General features: G+C 39.2%; 1 protein-coding gene across 2 annotated transcripts in view; it reads left to right on the forward strand.

Annotated features, from left to right (window-relative positions):
• pde4a (phosphodiesterase 4A, cAMP-specific) overlaps nucleotides 1–23085 on the forward strand; it is a 179441-nt gene that overhangs the window by 153153 nt on the left and 3203 nt on the right. For both annotated transcript variants that reach the window (XM_063012026.1, XM_063012031.1), the window contains 8 exons: nucleotides 10553–10646; nucleotides 10784–10947; nucleotides 11044–11142; nucleotides 11243–11407; nucleotides 13956–14055; nucleotides 15815–15969; nucleotides 16062–16184; nucleotides 19780–19962. In XM_063012026.1, the coding sequence (XP_062868096.1) occupies nucleotides 10553–10646; nucleotides 10784–10947; nucleotides 11044–11142; nucleotides 11243–11407; nucleotides 13956–14055; nucleotides 15815–15969; nucleotides 16062–16184; nucleotides 19780–19962 (1083 nt within the window). The remainder of the gene's footprint in view (nucleotides 1–10552; nucleotides 10647–10783; nucleotides 10948–11043; nucleotides 11143–11242; nucleotides 11408–13955; nucleotides 14056–15814; nucleotides 15970–16061; nucleotides 16185–19779; nucleotides 19963–23085) is intronic.

The raw sequence follows: 23085 nt of genomic DNA on the forward strand, positions 1-23085 counted from the left end.
TGCTCTATGTATAGTCTGACCAAACAAATTCTGCCCTACCTTCCAAACCCCATAAACCTAAGAGAACTTACATTTATGAAAGCTGTATGTGTTGTATCCCAATCATGTCCCAATCATTCAGTCACAGTAAAATAACAGTTGCAGAGGAAAACTACCATTACAAGCACATCGCTTACAGGATATGCACAGATAGCTCAGGAATTGTTGCCATTCTTGAAAAACTTAAAAGCATTACCTATAAAGAATCACTATAAAGACCCATTAGGCTCGCGGACTCAGCATCAGCTTTTGAGCTCTTTAGTAGCATTCAAGTCATGGGATGACATTGGCAAATGCTTAATACTGTAGTCTATAAACCTCTGTTTCTGTTTATTTGAACATCCACCATCCACATGATCTAGCAATGACTTGGTTTTAGCCTCTTGGTAGAAGCAAATTTCCTGGTACTTTATATCCATGGTGCAGTACATCCTTACAGTGTTTAGGCCATTTGAAACCCAAACAGCCCCAACATATTACAGATCATTCAACCTGAAAGTGGTCATGTTGAAATAATGCTGTATAATGTTCTTGTTTTTATGCTAAACACACCATTACCTCATGTAGCTATATATTCATGTACTGTAGCTATATATTATACCACAAACCTTAATTCAGTTAGTATAATATAAATACTAGTATTACGCTAGCCCACCACAGCTGGGACCCAGGTTCAAATTTCAACAGTGCTATCGACTGGCTCGTCTACAGAGACATGTTTGGCTATGGCTGGGGGATGGCTAAAGCCCTGCGATAGATTGGCACCCTGACCAGATTATTTTTGCCTTGCATCCCGTGTTTGGCGGTTTAAAGTTTGTGAACCCTCCAAATTTTTTTTACTCATGAAGTGTGACCTGACATTACTCAAAATATTACATTATAAACAGTTGTGCTGTAAAACAAAAGTTTATGTAAAACGTAGTGTTCATGAATTTAGTGAAACTTGTAATCAATTTGGCTTGAAAGGGATTCCATGTGTTTTCTTAGTGCTAGAATGTCATTTATCAGGAATGAAGATGTTCCTGTAGATGTGTTTTTGAAGGGTGTTTTAGACTGTTTAGACTGAGAGTTTATTGCATTTTGGTAATTGTGAAAGCTGTTTTTCAGTCTGTATCTGGAATCCATCTCTGGTCCTGTATTAGGTATCAAAGTAATTAACTACCATGGCTTTTTAAAAACAAGCAAGAAGCTTTACCTGGATGGGTTTTACCCAAGCTGCTAATCACTGATGTTAGGGTGGTTTTAAAGGTTGCACAATACATTTTTGGTTTACAAACTATTGGAGTGACAATTTATTTTCTCAAACAAACTTAAAATTTGTATCAGTTACAGACTCTGGTATTTGGGACAAGAGTAAAAATTTCTGTTCTGAGAATTTAGGTCATGACACAGCAGTTTGGATGAGATCTGACATGGCAAGACATACTGAAGCACAGTATACAGTATTGGTGTAGTGGTTGGTTTACATGTTCACTGAGTCTAACGTCTTGTTACTCTGACCAACTTTTATTAAGCTTTTGAATATGTACTGCTACCCAATTATTTTACATTTAAATGTTCTGCTTTTTTATATAGAGTGATAAATGAGTTGTTTGTGCAGTTATTGCCGTTGTTAATGCACATTGGATGTCCAGAGGTCAGGTGTCCGAAAAATTTTTGGCCATATTTGTTTCTGCATTCCAAAGATCTTTTAGCAAGATTTCAACATCTGTTGTATTTTAATTTTCTTTTGGAAAATTACTTGAATAAAATGTTTAATGTAATGTTTGGAAATATAAAAAATCTGCAAAATTATACAAAACTCAGATTAATAATTTGGTAGTGTAGAAAGTTCTTTAATGTTATTTTATTTGCATGATGTCCTAATTTATTGTTAGTAATTATGATTGGCTGTAGCTGTTGATTTCTCTGTGCTTATTCTTAAAAGCATAAGTTATGTTGCATTTATTACAGAGTACATAGAAACATTCTCGTCTTGCCAAGGTCTAGAGAAAAACTCTATTTGTTACCTTAGGCAAAGATGAAATATTTCTTTTTGGTCACTAAAACAATTCTATCATTAATTAGAATCCGCTGGATCACATGTAATACTGTAAACAATCAAGCAAGCTTTGTTATGGGCTTAGAGGTTGTTGTGCAAAAATTTTTTACTATAGTACTATATTATGTATCAAAGTAATTAACTCCATTCAGAGTTGTCAGTTCTCTTTTTATAGACATTTATTTCTAAATTATTAGTAGATACATATTCAAAGACTTAAGTAATTTCTACAGATTTCTGAGAAATGCTTGCTGTTACCCTGTTTTTTTTATTCTTTCAGTATTGAATGCTACTGTATGTCCTTGTGATTTTTGTAGGACACTTAATCCTAGAAAGAGCAAAAACATGACTGGAACCTCTATTTTTTGGCCCCTCTCAAACCTACACATCTAATCTCATTTTTTCCTTGGATATTGTCTAGCCAATATCAGAGCTGAGATTCAAACTTGCAGTTTGAAATGGCAGCACTGGTGGTCGTGCATGAAACTTTATTTATTTAGACAGTCCATCTTAACACTCAGGTCTTTATAAATGATTTTCAGTTTCTGTATTTCTTTCTAAAGTCTTCTATTCTTTTTATTTTGTTTACATTGTTTACATGAACAGATATTTTGTTTGACTTAGAACTTGTATATTTTTATAGGGCATGTTTAAATCCACACCTCTAATCACACCTCATTGACGAGAAGTCCTGACTTTTGGTGAAGTCATTAGCATTAGAGTGGAATGTAAACTATTAATTACTATGCTCTATAAACTCAAACAACTGTTGCTTTTATGAGTATAGGGTGAATATGTGTTTTTATGAATACACTGGAAAGCATAACATGTTTGAGACAGTGTTGAAATTATGTCTACTTTAAAGGGTTAACGTCCTTTTTTATTTACTCCTCCATTAATTGTCAGTAGTAAAAACAATGTCATTGTAGTTGTGGAAAATATGACACAGCGACATAGCATGCATAGTTGGTGTATCATAGCACCTGCCTCCTAGGGACCTGGATATGATTCCTACCTCTAGTTATTGTACATTTGTGTAGTTTGTTGTGTTCATTTCTGGTAAACATAAGTTTTCTTTGGGTACTCTCCTCCACTTTTCAAAGCATACAGAAAACTTAGTTGAGTGTATGATGTGTTCTGATGGGCTGGCACCCAAGTTCCATACCCACAATGACCCTGATCAGAATGAAACAGTTACTAAGGATAAATGAATGTGAAAATAAATAGATAAATAAATAAATGGATTCCACAACATTGTAAAGTGACACAGGTGGCGCAGCGATAAAAGACGCTAGCACACCAAAGCTGACATCTCGAATTTGTGAGTTTGAATCTCAGATCTTCTACCGGCAGGCTAGGCGCCTATATGGACAATGATTATCTCGTTTGTTAGGGTTGGATGGTGCTGATTTTTTGTTCTTTTATCCAGGAAAGAAGGACGAATACTAATTAGTTAAGAATGACGATTTATTAAGAATTCAAACACAAATTGGTAAAAGTAATTACTGAGCTCAGGACACACAAGCACACAGACAGCTGCATGCAGAAGTGTGCCCATCTATGGCATGTGTAGCCTTTTTATTAAGAAAAAGAGGAAGTGAGTGTTGTCTTCTTCTTGACCACTCAAAGTCATATCTTGATGCCGTTAGCTTCACAGTTCATAAAGAGGAACAGGGAAACATCTGTGCTGTGGTTACTCCATCTTGGTGTTCCTCAACTGTCAACTGCTATCTGGAACACAACACTTGCATGCAAAACCATTTCAAAACCTATACATTCAGTTTCTCTAAGCTCAGAGGATCGGGCAGCAGAAATGTAAGGCTAGTGATTTCCTGTTCAACTGTCTCTCACACACTCTGCATAGCCAGAGCAGGAAACACCTGGATGTACTTCCTTATTTTTCAGCTCATTTCTCAGAAGATTAGGTTGCTTAAAGTTCAGTTCCTTTTTAACACACACATACTATGTACTGCTTCCCTCAAAGAGCCTTTATCAATTTGATTGTCATACTTTATGATCAAAAGTATACACATACAGATTATGATCAAGAATAACAATAATAGTGTTCAAACAAATAAACAGAATCACTCATTTCCTAATACAGTATAAAAATCAAAAGATTAAGCTAAATAAAAATGCTATCAGCTCCCCGTTATACGGAGACCGGGCTGAGAAGCACCTAGTGACTATTAAACAAAAGCCCGAATAAAAACAACCTAAGCTAAAATAGCATATGTGGATAATGATAAGAATGAAACACAAGATAGAACGGGAGAAGGAAGAGCAGTAGCCAACTGTGGAGCAGTCAGGTCCTCGCAACCCGAGCTCACTGCTTGGCTCATACCGCTTTTTTACCATCTGTGGGAGCTAAATCAAAAATACACTAAACACAGTTCATGTGTTAGTAATTTATATGCTTTCTCTTGTTTTAGTTTTTCAATTAAACATAAAAGACATAACAGACATAAAATACATAAAAGACAACCTCACTTTAAACCACTTCCGATTCAACCTCCAATTCCAGATGTCAATGAGACCCAAACAAAGGGGTCTTCTGCCCTTGGTAGTACTATAACTTTGGATCACCCCCCTTGGTCAAGGTAATCTCGATAAACCTGGTGAGCAAAGTCATTTTGCAAGCCACACAACAGCAACAACCACATACCAGGGCACAGCAAAACACTCAATTGCACTGTTTTCAGCCAATTCATAGCTTAGTGATATTAATCCCTCTAAAACCTTGGTAATTGTTCCGTCAGGTGCCACTTGGTTTCTCGCCTTCCACTCATCTGGGACCCCCCTGGACACTTCTATAGTATCTTTATTAACATGAAGATCAAATAAGCCAAAAACGGCCTGAGACGGCACATTTAGTGTGGCTGTGTGACTGGAGTTTCCCCTTCCCGACTCCCCACCGATAGGAAGCACATACGACTGCACACCCCGGGCGCTTGGTTCTCATGATCTTAGGAGCACACACTCACAAGACATCTGTCCTTCCTACCATCTGATTGCTGAACCACTCAGAATTAAACCTGTCGGTGTTTTTGTCTACGTCCACAGTGTCTCCACACCATGTCAGTTGACCCACGTCAATGGTTCCTGAGGCTCTGGCAAAACAGATGTAGTTACCTTTGTAAGGCACGCATGCCAGGGGTGTGACCCGTTACCTCACCCTAGGGAACAGGTAATGCACGTCGGCAGTGCCTCCATCACCTGGGGAGACACTGAATAGGGAAACAACACATTTCAGGCCAACTAAATCATTTCATCAATTTAATTGGAACGGATCAGTGCCCAGATCAGGCCCAACAGAAGAGCAAGCGTAACAGCTAGATCTGTTAGTGGCCCTAGCAGTATACAACATCCAATTTAGCCACTGGTCATGCTTGACTAATAACTTTTTTTTTTTTTTTTTTTTTTATTACATACATATTTCTCTGGCCACCCTAACTAATTTTGGACCAAACTCCCGTGCCACCAATGACCTGGCACGAGTCGAATTGGGCGACACAATCTACACGCTTTATACACTTAATATTGGCAGGACCATTACCTGTACTCCTGCGCCGTTGGTGGTTGGTATAGTTGCTGTGATGCTCAACTATAGCCAAGAAAATTGTGGTCAAGATTATGAACAAAAAACACGCTGTTATTTTCATTTGGTAAATCCCAGCCTCTTACAGGCTTGGACAATTACATCAGTTGGAGGGTTAAAAGGCATTTTTACTAAAGTATACTTGAGTTAGGAGGTTGTACCTTCAGGAGGTTTAAAGCGTATAACACAGGTAGGAAACAATTCTTCTACCCTCTAAATGACAGTGGGTACATTTTTACTCTCTTTTAGAAATCAATTTCTACTATTTTAGTCCCACTGCCTGCCAAATCCTTTCTAACTTCCTGCAATGAGCAGGGAGGTGCTGTGGTGGGTACACAATGTGTTAGGTGGTGCCAAACTGCCCCTTTTTCTTTTACCTTTTACTTTTACGGTGTGGGTTGTTACCTCAGTGACTTCCCACGGACCCGACCACCTGGGCTCAGACCATTTTCTCTTGTGGACTTTCACCCATACCCAGACGCCAGGCTTAACAGTCTTAAATTCCAAACACTCGCTGTCATCTGCCTGTGGTTTCGGAGGGGGCTCGCTCCGCTTGACCTGTGTAGACAAAGCTCGAGTATAATTAGTTAAAGCTCTTAAAGTTAAAGTTTTTAGATCATTAAGTGACAGATGTGTTTTGGCACACATTTTGGAGCATTGACACAAGGGCCAGGTACAGCACATCCATCTTGTAGGGGAGAGTGAAAATGCTATTCAGGTAAGAAAAGGCTACCACACCATGATTGGTGTTTATAATGAGTCTTTCCCTCCCCCCTTTCTGAAAGAGGACGGCATTAACAATGGTTCCTGTTTCAAAAACATCAAGATAAGACTGTTTATTGTACCAAGGCCATCTTTTTTTCCTGTATTAAGTGCCTGACTTTTATTTTTATGCTATTTTTAATTTCGACAGTTGCTTGGCAAGCTGATCTAGATCCTCTTTTTTTTTTTTTAATAATGGATGTGTCTTCATTAATGTGTTTAACCACCGTCTAACTTACAGCCGCAGATTCACCAAATCAGCGTGCAGTCCGTCACACATCTCACATCATTTACCTTCATTCTGTAGTAACGAGTAACGAATTTAAATACAGCGAATGTAATGGAGTAAAAGTACACCATTTCTTTAGAAAATTTAGTGCAGTAAAAGTAAAAGTTGCCGAACATTTTAATACTCCAGTAAAGTACAAATACTTCAAAAAACTACTTAACTATTGTAACAAAGTATTATTACTTCGGAAAAATATACCACTGGTTATTGGTTATTTATAAGATCTCTCTTAACAATCATGTCTAATTCTCCCCCTGTTATATCTACTACACCACCATTTATTGTCAAAACTGGGGCTTGTACCCTGGGTACAGGTGCATTAGGGATAGGGGAGATGGTAGCAGGTAGACCTGGTATTAGTTGGTCAAAACAGTGAGCTGCTTCATTATAAGTGGGTGGTTTTGTTTGCTTCAGCCAATATTAGGTAGAATTTAAGGATTATTGGGACAAAGAGATCAGTATTTTGACCTCCAACGCAGGCTACTGCCTGCTTTTTTTTTTTTTTTTTTTTTTTTTCTCCCAGGAGGAGCAATGTCCTCTACCTTTACAGTGAGTGGACTTAATGGGACATCTAAAGATTCACTATCTATGTTTTTCTCAGGGGAGGCGTCCACATTTATACTGATGGCCTTCATTTATAAGAGTAGGTCAATGGCATTTGCCAATCGGTCGTTGGCTTTATCCAGGGCATTTTTCTATGGGCCAAATCTGTGTTCTTCTCCCCTTCGTCACAGAGCCAAAGCTAGACTTTAATTCTGTCACGAACGTAAACAAGACTGGCAGACGCTCACAGACAATCAGAGACCTTTTATTAATCAGTTCAAAATACACAAGGACGATCCAAGGCACAGTCAAAAACAGCCAGTAGTTCGGCACCTAAATCATCAACAATCCCAATCCAAAGGGAAAACCAAAGTCGAAGTCAGAAACAGGCAAAAACGGTCATACACAAAATCGCAATCAATATTCAAAGCGCACAGTGTTCAGGAGAAACACAGCAATACCTCACAAAGTTTCACTGGTATTCCAACACTTATATAATCTTTTCTAAATTAGGTTCAGGTCTTAATTAATAAACAGAGGTCCTCGGCTCTGTCCGATTAGCTAATTGCGTGACCTGATCACCCACTGACTCCTGGGAAATGCAGTCCTGTTCATTACGACAGTCAGTGGTAACTTCAGAATCCACAAAAGGTGTTACAGATTCCCTTTTTTTCCACAGAAAGTATACGCTTTCTGTCTTCTTTTATAGAGGCCAGATCCGAGTCTGCTGGACACAAAGTTTTGTCCTGTCACTCTGGGAATTGTTTTTTAGCCTCCTTTTTTTAATTTTAAACTTTTTGACTTTAACAATACTGGTAGTTTTAATTCTACTAAAAATACGCACTTTCAGTTTTCCAGCAGTACCTACTTCCTTTTCAGTACACTCAGACATGTTTTTAATTTGCCAGTAAATTCAGATAAAACAATACTGATACAATTCAATACCACCCCGTTCGCACAACGAACCCAAGTTCCTCCTTATTAGACCTTAATTTGTTGTCCAAACGGTCAAACTTCTACTACAAGGTAGGTTAGGTTCACAATACTATACCACCCTTATATTCCTAATTTTCTGGCCAGTTTTATTAACCCTTCTGTATCATTAGACACAGAGACACCAGAAAACTTACATATATTCTAAATACATTCACAGCAAATTCCCATTATAAAAATAATCAAAGCAACAATACTAATTACAGTAAACCAAATTCTAATAGGTTAATTCACTAAACCAGACAAACAAAAAACAAAAAGATTATTGATGCATGCTCAATAATCCACGTACACAAATCCACAAAGTTGAATCAGCTCATCCGGACACAAGACTGACACGCCTCCTCACCCAATCCGAACGACCCCCCCAGTCTGAAGAAGTCACTCGGACCGAGCGACGGCACGCATCTCCACAACAATCCCGCGTCCAGACTTACCGACCCAACCCCGTACAAACAACAAATATCGAACAGAGTTTTTCACTCAGGCCCGCCAGGAGTCAATCCTCTACTGGCACTTAAAGACAAACTTACAAATTTCGAGGTGAATTTTTATTCAACCCCGCCAGGAGTCAATCCTCTACTGGCACTTGGGAAGAGTCAATCCTCGATTCCCTTACACAAATAATAAGAAATAATAAGGCAGGAGTAAATTCTCTACCGCCATTTACTTTTACCAATTTCTAGAGGACAATTTTCTAGTTAAAATGATACGCAATAATTTAAAGACACTTACTGGATAGGAGGAATTCACACAGTCACAACTAACATGTCCTATCTAATCCTATGCAGAAATTCAATTTTAATAGGTTTTCTGCTTACCTTTTTAATTGACCGGTCTGTGACTGTGAGAATTCGTCTCCTCTCCACGGTCCAAGAACCCTTCTTGGCTCCTTTCTTCCCAGATCACGTCGAGGGTCACCAAAATTGCTGATTTTTTGTTCTTTTATCCAGGAAAGAAGGACGAATACTAATTAGTTAAGAATGACGATTTATTAAGAATTCAAACACAAATTGGTAAAAGTAATTACTGAGCTCAGGACACACAAGCACACAGACAGCTGCATGCAGAAGTGTGCCCATCTATGGCATGTGTAGCCTTTTTATTAAGAAAAAGAGGAAGTGAGTGTTGTCTTCTTCTTGACCACTCAAAGTCATATCTTGATGCCGTTAGCTTCACAGTTCATAAAGAGGAACAGGGAAACATCTGTGCTGTGGTTACTCCATCTTGGTGTTCCTCAACTGTCAACTGCTATCTGGAACACAACACTTGCATGCAAAACCATTTCAAAACCTATACATTCAGTTTCTCTAAGCTCAGAGGATCGGGCAGCAGAAATGTAAGGCTAGTGATTTCCTGTTCAACTGTCTCTCACACACTCTGCATAGCCAGAGCAGGAAACACCTGGATGTACTTCCTTATTTTTCAGCTCATTTCTCAGAAGATTAGGTTGCTTAAAGTTCAGTTCCTTTTTAACACACACATACTATGTACTGCTTCCCTCAAAGAGCCTTTATCAATTTGATTGTCATACTTTATGATCAAAAGTATACACATACAGATTATTATCAAGAATAACAATGATAGTGTTAATCAAATACCCAACAATGGCGGAGGAGATTCCTTCTCTGACATATCGATGGCGCCTGCATCAGAGACGAGGGATCATGGAGATCAGTGCAAGACTCTCCGTGCGCAAATCTGATGCAGTTGGCTACTGCACACGTGTCGGATGGGGTGTGTGTTAGTCACTCTCCTTGGTTAGGAATGGAAGTTAGCAGCAGTAGAGAGGAAGCAAAATGCAATTGTGAAATTGGGTACTACTAGATTGGAGGGAAATTGAGGCAAAGGCAAAAAGTGACACATTATAGTAATTTATTACTTCTGTTTTATCATGGTCAGGTTCATTGTAGGTCCAGCAAATCCAAAAACACTGGGCACAAAGCAGAGTTATACTCTAAACTGAGGGTCAGTTAATTGAATGGAATCATACACCCAGTCACTATACAAAATAAAACATTTAAAATAGTCAGCTCATCCTTCTGCATGTTTGTGGACAGGTGGAAAAATATAGTAACCAGAGGAGACCTATGCAGACACTAGGAGAACATTCCCACAGTGACTGAGGAATAGGATAGAACCCAGGTCCCCAGGACTCATGTTGCTTTGCAGCACCCACCTCAGCAGATGTGTCACATGCCATTAAGCACAATATATTTTAAGTCATATTCCAATATTCCCATATTCCCTAACATACTTCTTTCTTTTCTACCATTCTGTCATCCAGTTTAAGAGGATGCTAAACAGGGAGCTGTCCCATCTGTCTGAGATGAGCCGCTCTGGGAACCAGGTGTCGGAGTACATCTCCACTACCTTCCTTGGTGAGTCTGCCCTTAAGTGCTATTTTTAACTCCCCAATGTTTCAGCATTACAATATGCAGCCAAAAAAGCGCCTGGAAAATGCTGCTGCTGTTGCAGATTTAAATCGCTGACTGGAAAAGGTCTGTGTGTTCCCCAGACAAGCAGAACGAGGTGGAGATCCCATCTCCGACACTGCGGGAGCGTGAAAAGCCCATGTGCCATATAAGCGGTGTGAAGAAATTGAAACACAGTTCCAGTCTGACCAGCGCAGCCCTGCCACGGTTTGGCATCAAGACTGAACATGAGGACGCACTGGCTAGGGTAACAAATCTCTCCCTCAGCACATGACTAGCACTGGACTACTCAGCGTCTAGATGGAGTAATGGTTAAGCATGTTTGTATGCTGTCTTTTTGTAGGAGCTGGACGACTTAAATAAGTGGGGCCTTAATATTTTTAGAGTGGCTGAGTTCTCCAATAACAGACCCTTGAGTTGCATCATGTTCGCCATTTTTCAGGTGTGTGGTCTAATGAACGGCTGTTTTTCTTGCTCTTTGCTTTGTAGTGATCAGTGTGTCATTAGTTATTTGCTGAAAGGGTCTTTTTTTCTGTTTGAAGGAGCGGGATCTGTTGAAGACGTTCCATATACCCATGGACACATTCATTACCTATGTGATGACGCTAGAGGATCACTACCACGCCAATGTGGCCTACCACAACAGCCTTCACGCGGCTGACGTCACACAGTCAACACACGTGCTGTTGTCCACACCGGCACTGGATGTGAGTACTGTTTCTTGCAAGGTTAGGGTAATTAATAGATGGCTTCTCATATTAGTTACACAGATCCATCGATTTTGTGGCTGGCATGAGTCAAAAATAAATTGCAATGAGCACATGGGCACACAGATCTGAAGAAGGATACAAGATATTTTCAAAGGTTCCATGCATATCTTGCAGCTTGCAGCTAATGCATTGTAAAAAAGTGGACAAAATGTGACAATGAAGTTACAGCCACACTATCTAGGTCTTATTTTAATCAATAAACCTAATGGACATTCTTTAGAATGTCTACTGTGTCCACAACTGTCATTGCTGGCTCTGATCAAAGCTAAACTGGTAAGGAAATTTGTATTTCAGCCAGACAGTGACCCAAACTGCTTATGCCATGCTGTAGTGGTTTACAGTAAAGCCCACGCAAACATCTATACCCAACTAAAGATCTGTGAGACCTTAAATTTCCTGATTATTACCACTCTTTAACTAACCTGACAACACATCAAGAATTTTAAAATTGATCCATCACATAAATATGCAAAATAACATCTTCACATAGTATTTTCACATAGTAAATTTTGAATTTACTTAAAAGTCTGTTCCAGCATGGTTTAATGAGGTGTAGAGAAATATCAGTGGCCTGCAAAGAACCCTGATCTTAACCTTTCAAAAACACCTTATGCTGGCCGCAGCGGTAAAAAAACACACGCTGGAACCAGAGCTGGGATCTCGAATACATCATATCGAGTCTCAGCTCTGCCTTGCTGGCTGAGGCTGAGCGGGCACATGAACAACGATTGGCCTGTTGTTCATATGGGCGGGACTAAGCCGGATGGGGTCTCTCTCTCATGACTGGTGCAATTACGACCTCTGCTGGCTGATTGATGGCGCCTGCACAGAGATGAGAAAAGAGTGTTTTTAGGGTGTGTCCCTCCGTACACGCAGCTAAGCTGCACTGCACTAGTCAAAGTGTAGGTGATAAGACGCATACGGCATGCTGCCCACGTGTCAGAGGGTGCGTGGGTTAGCTTTGATCTCCTCAATCAGAGCAGAGATCAACATTGGTGGAGAGGAAGAATGATGCAATGGGGCAATTGGACGCTCTAAAAAAGGAGAAAAAGGGGAGAAAATGCATAAAGAAAATATACGTTTTTTAAATACCTTATGCTGAGTTTACACTACACGACTTTCAAGGTGTTCAGGGTGCTGTACAGTTTACACTACACAACTGGATCTCTTGTAACTGGGAGTCTTTTAAGTCGTTGTGGTTCTCACAATACACGACTGATCAGTGATACACGCTCTATCACCAGGAGGAATCGCAGAAGAGTCTGTCTGGTCTCCCGAACTACAGTATGTTTTGCAATGCAAAGTTGGTATTATGGTTTGGCATGGATGACAAACACTGTAAAGTCTATATATGCTGATTTACATCTCCTCTCAACATTTTTTGCACTACAGGATTTTGAGTTGCCGACAGGTCCAGATATTTAGCATGCTAGATAATTTTCTTGAGTCTGCGAGCGCTCAGTGAGTCGCTCATTTACATTTTCAGCATTTAGCAGACGCTTTTATTCAAAGTGATTAACAGCATTTATTGTTTAAGCAATTGAAGGTTAAGGGCCTTACTCAAGGACCCAACAGTGGCAACCTGGCAGTGGTGGGGCTTGAACCAGCGACCTTCTGATTACTAGTCCAGTACCGTAACTAGGCTACAACTGCCTCGGATCGAGTGGTCACACATAGCGATTGAGAGCCGATTTTCTATTTGCCTCTGAGCTGTCACATCTAGCGGCGACCTGTCGGCAAGCAGAAATCAGGGCAAAATCCGTGTAGTGTAAACTAGGCATTAGGGAGGAGTTGGATCTTAAATTGTGAGCCAGGCATTCTTGTCCACCATCAGTGCCTGACCTCAAAGATGCTTTTTGTGGCTAAAAGGGCACAATTTCCAAAATCACACTTAAAAATCTTGTAGGAAATGCCATCCCAAACTAATGGCTAGGTATCCATAGACTTTTGATCATATAGGGTGCATCTTGTTTCTTTAATGTTGCCTCTTTTTAATTCCTTGATGTTTCCTTTTTGGATTGCTAACGTCCCCTTTCTAGGGCATGAGAAAGGAAAAAAGAAAACATAGGTACCAAGGCTGAACATATTTGTGAAATGTCCAAAGTGTTGTCACTGTGTTGTGTCAAAACTGGCAAATAAACTGTTACACAACATGTTAACAGACATTAAAGCACTCACCTTGTAGACTACATTAGAACACAAAAGACACTAGCTTAGCATACAGAATGATGTATGACCTTCTAGTTCCTTGATTCCTCAGAGTGCATTTAGAACAAATGTAACGTTCTTAATGACGGCTGACTTTGATTAATCGCAGTCACAGGACGTTCTAGGACTCAAAAAAGGCATTAACGTTTGGTTTTCTTTCTATACATACGTATATATTAGTAGAAATCTCATGTTATAATTTATGTGACACCCATTTGGGGGTGTATAAATATTTTTTCAGGAAACTGTAGTAGATTCTGTTATGTCTCTTAATTAGGCTGTCTTCACTGATCTGGAAATTCTGGCTGCACTGTTTGCTGCTGCCATCCATGATGTGGACCATCCTGGAGTTTCCAATCAGTTTCTCATTAATACCAGTAAGTCCTCCCAATAGACAATGTAAGCCAGAGATCTTTATTTTTATCACAGCGGCTCTTTGTGAATATAATTAAGTCAAGTCAACTTTATTTATATAGCGCTTTTTACAATATACATTGTCTCAAAGCAACTTTACAAAATCCAGGACCAACAGATACAAAAACCCCTGTTGAGCAAGCCGAGGGCGACTGTGGCAAGGAAAAACTCCCTGAAAATTACAGGAAGAAATCTTGAGAGGAACCAGACTCAGCAGGGCCCATCCTTCTTGGGTGGCCTGGAGGATACTTTAAATAAATACACGATTTACACAAATCATACAAACACAGAATTAAATAATCTAAAAGTCATAACTGGTAATAAATAGATAAATAAACAATTAAATAATAATAGAGTTGTTATCCGCTCTAGTCTTCAATAAAGTCTGTAGTGATTTCTTGTCGTTGCAATTACTCCAGACCCGTCAATTAAGAACCTTGTTATAAGGTACACATGGGTGACAGTAAAACATGGTGTAATGTAGTAAGCTCTTGGTTTACTTTGACCAACTAGAACAAAGTTCTTTGATGCAGCATGGATTTGACAATAGATTAAACACAATTCCTCCAAAAGATATTCCAAAATTTATGTTTTGATGATGATAGTCTACACATGACAGTCCAAATCCTTTTTAAAGTGTTGAGATTTAGTGATTGTGAAGGTTATATTATATGATTTACACCATTTTCATACTTAATAAACTATTCAATGAACCCTTCATGCTCTTTGGATTTTGATACTCCCATCAGAACAGATCTTATTGATTGACCCAACAGATGTTCAACCTTTAGGGCATACCACCAAACCCAGACTGTATGGAGTCAAGCATTCAGTCCTGTACCATTCTTGGTTAACACTATGAATTCACTGATCAAAAATTTGATGAGAAATGACTGGTCTAATTTTCCCTATTTTTTTCACTAATTTAAAGTTGCTATTTAATTAGTTTTCCCCTCTTCCTAACTAATCCCAAATCCAAATCAACTGAACCTTCTGAGCATTCTTCTACATGCTCTACATGATAGCATGCAGTAACGCTATCATGTATGTAAGGAAAAAAATGATGGAACAGAAGGACGTCTCTCCAACTTGGTAAAAATGGTGATCTTTAATACAGGATGCAGTGGCAAAGAACACGAAGTGTACCTCGGGAACAGCGGAGCTAGACTGAACAATTCGGTGTTAAAACCCACAACATATATACATTTAAGAACAGCCATATATGGGCTTCCGCTCTTGCCCTTTTATGGGTTTCCTGTAACAGATGTTTATTACCTCAAAGCAGTGCAGACAAGATGGAACTGTCACCTCCATTTTAATTGGTCTAATTGTCTTTAAACACCTTCATGTCTAGGCCGATCCCTTTGTCTGTGATGGCTGTTGATTACTTATTATAGAACCTGTGAGAGCTGTTTCTGCTCTTCTTATTTCATATGCTAAACTAAGCCAGGTGGTCCTCAGGAAGAGACACCCTGGTATATACGTTTGATTATGATGATAATGCCATTGAGTGCAGGGGGGTACAGCTAGTCACCACTGGGTCCATGCTGTAACTCTTACATGTACATGCAGTAAACCTGTCTAAAACATCTGCACCTGTTATATATCTTTAATTTATTATTATTATTGTTATTATTATGTTGTCATCTCTCTAAATAAGTTGGAATGAAATCAGCATTTACACACTTGATTTACCTGACCTCTTCCTCCTGCCTGTTACAGACTCTGAGCTGGCTCTGATGTACAATGATGAGTCAGTTCTGGAGAACCATCACCTGGCTGTAGGCTTCAAGCTGCTTCACGAAGAGAACTGTGACATATTCCAGAACCTCACAAAAAGGCAACGTCAGAGCCTGCGCAAACTGGTTATCGACATGGTGGGACATTCTTGACTTGCTTTGTTTCATTTAAATCCTAAAGTGGTATTTTTCAATCTTTTTTAACAATCTTTATTCCTGGTTGTGTTAAGGTACTGGCAACAGACATGTCCAAGCATATGAGTCTGCTGGCTGATCTGAAGACAATGGTAGAGACTAAGAAAGTGACCAGCTCAGGTGTACTGCTACTTGATCATTATACTGACCGCATACAGGTGAGAACACACACACACACACACATACAGTCAGGCCAGTCAGATCTAAGTAAAGCTGAAATGCATGGACATTCTGATATTATATATTGAACTGGTCCTCAATTTGCTGCTCTAACAGTCTCATTTTTTTTTTAGAACTAAGAGCATGATTAAGATTTGTTTCCAGTCAGTACTAGTAAGGTCAAGTACTAATGTTGGCCTACAGTGCTGGAGAAGGTTAAGATTTAGAATGCAAGGCAAGTTGAGTTCTCTGATACCAAACAAACCATTCCTTTATGGCTTTTCCTTTGAGTAGACATTTTTCTTTCAACTCTTAGTTTGTATGTAGCTGCATAACCAGCTGATAGCATGGCTGGGAATTTGAGCCATGGATCCTACCGGTACCAAACTAACGTAATTTACAATGGTGCCACCCAAATGCCCCAAAAAAACAAACATTTAAAGGTTGTAGGACGCTCATGTGATGCAGTGGTGAATTACACTATCCCACTACCACTAGTATTCATGGTTCAAATCCCCAGTGGTACTATTGGCTGGTCAGGGGGTCTACATACATGAATCATTGGCTCTGTCTGAGGAGGGGGGTTGCCAAGGCCCAGAGATGAATGTGGTACTGCCGCAGCACTAACCAGGATAATGTAGCAATATAGCATGAAAATGATGATGATGATGTAGTAACTGTTAGTCCTCTGATAGCATCTGATAAACTTTTATCTGTTACATTTGTCAGAATGCTCCAGAGACCATATTTGTGTGCTTTACACTGTTTGTACTGATGATTGGTATTCTGCTAAATGGGCTAGATACTTAGCTATGACAACTCAATCCATGACATTCCAAATAAGGAGTTTATGTGATGATGTTGCATTTGGTATTGAGTGCTGCAGCCTGATTGAGCAGTTAGCCATCCAGTTCTGTAAATTTGTGTCATGCTGTTTCATGTCTGTCACTAAGCTGAATGTGCATATGCTGCTAGAGCAGTTTGAAAGGGACCAGAAAAAGAATACCACATTTTCAATAAGTCAACCAGTAACCGGCCTACCTGCCATAAAGATTAGCAGGGGGCACATGTTACAGTATCATGCTCACCTGCCATGCCATTATGGCCAGCAGAGGATATGAAGGCACAGACACTGATCAGCCATAACATTAAAACCACCTCCTTGTTTCTACACACACTGTCCATTTTATCAGCTCCACTTACCACATAGAAGCACTTTGTAGTTCTACAATTACTGACTGTAGTCCATCTGTTCCTCCACATACTTTTTTAACCTCCTTTAACTCTGTTCTTCAATGGTCAGGACCCCCACAGGACCACTACAGAGCAGGTATTATTTGGGTGGTGGGTGATTCTCAGCACTGCAGTGACAATGACATGGTGGTGGTGTGTTAATGTGTGTTGTGCTGGTATGAGTGGATAAGGCACAGCAGCGCTGATGGAGTTTTTAAACATCTCACTGTTACTGTTGGACTGAGAATAATCCACCAACCAAAAATATCCAGCCAACAGTGCCCCACGGGCAGCATCCTGTGACCACTGATGAAGGTCTAGAAGATGACCAACTCAAACAGCAGCAATAGATGAGTGCTCGTCTCTGACTTTACATCTACAAGTTGGACCATTTAGGTTGGAGTGTCTAATAGAGTGGACAGTGAGTGGACACAGTATTTAAAAACTCCAGCAGCATTGCTGTGTCTGATCCACTCATACCAGCACAACACACACTAACACACCACCACCATGTCAGTGTCACTGCAGTGCTGAGAATGATCCACCACCTAAATAATACCTGCTCTGTGGTGGTGCTGTGGGGGTCCTGACCATTAAAGAACAGAGTAAAAGGAGGTTAAAAAAGTATGTAGAGAAACAGATGGACTACAATCAGTAAATGTAGAACTACAAAGTGCTTCTATATGGTAAGTGGAGCTGATCAAACGGACAATAAGTGTAGAAACAAGGAGGTGGTTTTAATGTTATGGCTGATCAGTGTATATGTCTAACTATGCCACTTTCTTTAAGCAGGCAGTCTCTGCACCTCATCAGCATTAATTTGCTGCAGCTGGAAAGATCTCTTTAAATACCAGGATTGTTGTTTTGTGCTGTTTGTGTGTATCAGAGACCTTAACGCTCTGCAGGACCAGTACACTGAGCTGGACAACTTCTTTTTTTTATTGTGGCTATTTTGCCAGCATTCTTTGATTCTTTTTCTTGGAACCAAACCTCCCTAGATGGTAGAGCTGCCTCCAGAGACGACAATAAGCAGACTCAAATGTATTTACACTGGATTTGGGCTTTGTCAGTTAACAAAGTGGCTGTTCTGCTCCTTTCATAGCCACTCCTGGTTCCTCTCTCTTTTTTTCCCAAGAGCTCAGGTTGTTGTATGCCGGTGGATCAAGTAGCTAGTTTGGTGATATCTCAGTTTTCACCTTTTCTCCTTAATCTATCTTCTTCTATGTATCTGTGTGGTTGTGCATTTCATTAAGGGATTATTGCTGATGCTCCTCAGGGGTAAGCATATTGCCAATTGAGTTTTCTGATGTTTACAGAAGGGCAAACGCCCTTCTTTTCTCTTTTGGGTGAGCATGTAGAGTGTGAACGACTGCGCTGGTCTATCTGTTCTTTCTACTTTCTGCTTCGAGCTGTGGGTTTTGATTTGGGTCTCTTTTGTTTTAGTTTCTGTTATCTAGGACACTTAGTATCAGTTTTTCTCCTTTTCTATTTGTAGCTCTTTGCTCAGTATTGTTCTACCCTAGTTAAGTATCCTCCAAGTGGGTTCAGGCGCAAGGCTTCATTTCGTGAGTCTGTGGTGAGGTGTGTTCTGTCCCATTACAGTAGAAAAGTGTAAATATCAACAGCTTGTCTGTGAGACTACAAAAGTACATAAAGCAAAAGTACATCTATCCTTATTTGTGTGTCCCTAGTTATAACACTTACTCTGAAGTTCCAAACCACATCTGAAGGTAGCATGTGCACACAAATTGTTAATTCAGTTGCTTCATGAATTGGGTTTTCCTTGTTCAAATAACCAGACACATAGACAACCACAAATCAGAAAAAGTTGGGACAGCATGGAAAATGCAAATAATAAAAAACACAGAGTTTGACTTGTCTTTCATTGCAGACAGGATGAACCTGAGATGTTTTATGTATTGTCTGATCAACTTCATTTCACTTATTAATAAACATCCATTCCCTCATTTCAGGCCTGCAACACATTCCAAAAAAAGCTGGGACAGTACAGCATTTACCACTTTGTAATGTTGCCATTCCTTTTCACCACACTTAAAAGATGTTTTGGCACCGAGGAGACCAATGTGCATGTAACTTCGTATTATAGTGCTTGACAAAGGTTTGGCAAAGTAATCCCTCACCCATGTGGTTATATCAGCTATTGTTGAGTGGTGGTTCTTGATGCAGTGCCATCTGAGGGATCAAAGATCACAGGCGTTCAGCTTAAGCGTGCTTGAGTAACTACTGTTTCTGTCATGAATGTAACCAAAGTGTAAAACATGACGTTAAAATCCTAATAAACAAACAAACAATGCTATTTGTCATATTTGTGAGTTATACGTGTGTTTTGTATTTGTGTAGGTTTTAAGAAACATGGTGCACTGTGCCGACCTTAGCAACCCCACAAAGCCTCTGGCGGTGTACAGGCAGTGGACAGAGCGCATCATGGAAGAGTTCTTCAGGCAGGGTGACAAAGAGCGTGAGCGTGGGATGGAGATCAGCCCCATGTGTGATGAACACACTGCATCTGTGGAGAAGAGTCAGGTACACACACACACACACACATACACCAATCACTCATAACATTAAAACCACCCCCTTGTTTCTACACTCACTGTCCATTTTATCAGCTCCACTTACCATATAGAAGCACTCTGTAGTTCTACAGTTACTGACTGTAGTTCATCTGTTTCTTGTGGATGATTCTCAGCACTGCATTGACAATGACATGGTGGTGGTGTGTTAGTGTGTGTTGTGCTGGTATGAGTGGATCAGGACCGTGTCCACTCACTGTCCACTCTATTAGACACTTCTACCTAGTTGGTCCACCTTGTAGATGTAAAGTCAGAGACGATCACTCATCTGTTGCTGCTGTTTGAGTTGGTCATAGACCTGGATATTTTTGGTTGGTGGATTATTCTCAGTCCAGCAGTGACAGTGAGGTGTTTAAAAACTCCAGCAGCATTGCTGTGTCTTATCCTTTCATACCAGCACAACAAACACTAACACACCACCACCATGTCAGTGTCACTACAGTGCTGAGAATGATCCACCACCCAAATAATACTTACTCTGTGGTGGTCCTGTGGGGGTCCTGACCATTGAAGAACAGGGTGAAAGCAGGCTAAAAAGGTTTGTAGAGAAATAGATGGACTACAGTCAGTAATTGTAGAACTACAAAGTGCTTCTGTATGGTAAGTGGAGCTGATAAAATGGACAATGTGTGTAGAAACCAGGAGGTGGTTTTAATGTTATGGCTGATCGGTGTATATACACACTAGACAGTGTATACTTGTGGAAGGGGGCAGTTATTGTCCTGCTTTTGTGAGTGTAACTGAGTAGCTGGAAGCTATAATGGTATGGGCAGTCATAGACATCAGGGGATCCAATGAATGTTTAATATGGATGTATAACAAATGCAATTTTAAACTCTATCAAACTACTTTTAATATTAGACAAAGATAACCCCAATAATCAGAAAATAATGATAATTAAATGCTAATAAAATCAACCAGTTAAACAAATTAAATTAACGACTGGGTTTAATTTTACCAGCCACATCCAGGCATGATTACTGTCAAACCCTTTAAATCTAAACATCACTTAAATAACCTGACTGGCAGTGTAAAGCAGGCCAGAATGTCTCAAAAAAGGCACATAACATAAGCCAGGTTTTATAGAGATTCAAATAGAGATGCATAACAAAGTAAATGAAATCTACCGGTCAGGAAAGGGTTACAAAGCCATTTCTAAGGCTCTGGGACTCAAGTAAACCACAGAGCCATTATCCACAATCAGAGAAAACTTGGAGGACCTTCCCAAGAGTGGCCAGCCTACCACAATTTTATCAAAGACGCATTCAGGAGGTCGCAAAACAACCCAAATGAACATCAAGTAAAGAGCAGGCCATAACTCAGTTAGGTCAATGTACACAGTTGCACAAACATGAAATCCATGGGAGATTTGCAATGGACAATCCACTGCTGACCAAAAAGAACGTAAAGGCTCACATCGCATTAGCCAAACTATTTCTAGATGGCCTTTAAGACTTTTGGGATGAGTCAAAGGTGGAATTTTAACAGTTAATCATACCAACAGTTAAACATGGTGGTGGTAGTGTTATGGTTTGGGACAGTTTTGCTTGCGCAGGACCTGGACGACTTGTCATAACTTATGGAATCATGAATTCTGTACTCTATCAGAAAATCTTGAAGGAAAATGTCCGCCCATCAGTCTGTGACCTAAAGTTGGCTTAAGTACTTTGGTTATTCAGCAGGACAAAGATCCGAAGCACACAAGCAAGTCCACCTCTAAATGGCTAAAAGAAACAAAGTTAAGATTTTGGAGTGGCAGAGTGAAAGTCTGGACTAATTCATATTGAGACGCTGTTGCAAAAGTTAAAACAGATAGTTCATGTTCAAAAGCCCTCCAGTATATAAAAATTGAAGAATTTACTTTTTAACAAAAATGCCAAAATCCAATTACAAACCAGTTGTAAGTGCTGAAGACCTGCAGACTTATACTTACACTACATACTTATACTACTATACTATACTACTATAAGACCTGCAGACTTATACTTACACTACATACTTATACTACTATACTATACTACTATAAGACCTGCAGACTTATACTTACACTACATACTTATACTACTATACTATACTACTATAAGACCTGCAGACTTATACTTACACTACATACTTATACTACTATACTATACTACTATAAGACCTGCAGACTTATACTTATACTACATACTTATACTACTATACTATACTACTATAAGACCTGCAGACTTATACTTATACTACATACTTATACTTCTATACTATACTACTATAAGACCTGCAGACTTATACTTATACTACTGTACATACTTATACTACTATACTATACTACTATAAGACCTGCAGACTTATACTTATACTACATACTTATACTACTATACTATACTACTATAAGACCTGCAGACTTATACTTATACTACATACTTATACTTCTATACTATACTACTATAAGACCTGCAGACTTATACTTATACTACATACTTATACTTCTATACTATACTACTATAAGACCTGCAGACTTATACTTATACTACATACTTATACTACTATACTATACTACTATAAGACCTGCAGACTTATACTTATACTACATACTTATACTACTATACTATACTACTATAAGACCTGCAGACTTATACTTATACTACATACTTATACTACTATACTATACTACTATAAGACCTGCAGACTTATACTTATACTACATACTTATACTTCTATACTATACTACTATAAGACCTGCAGACTTATACTTATACTACATACTTATACTACTATACTATACTACTATAAGACCTGCAGACTTATACTTATACTACATACTTATACTACTATACTATACTACTATAAGACCTGCAGACTTATACTTATACTACATACTTATACTTCTATACTATACTACTATAAGACCTGCAGACTTATACTTATACTACTGTACATACTTATACTACTATACTATACTACTATAAGACCTGCAGACTTATACTTATACTACATACTTATACTTCTATACTATACTACTATAAGACCTGCAGACTTATACTTATACTACTGTACATACTTATACTACTATACTATACTACTATAAGACCTG

The sequence above is a fragment of the Trichomycterus rosablanca genome, chromosome 2 (assembly GCF_030014385.1).
Source record: "Trichomycterus rosablanca isolate fTriRos1 chromosome 2, fTriRos1.hap1, whole genome shotgun sequence".
NCBI lineage: Eukaryota > Metazoa > Chordata > Actinopteri > Siluriformes > Trichomycteridae > Trichomycterus > Trichomycterus rosablanca.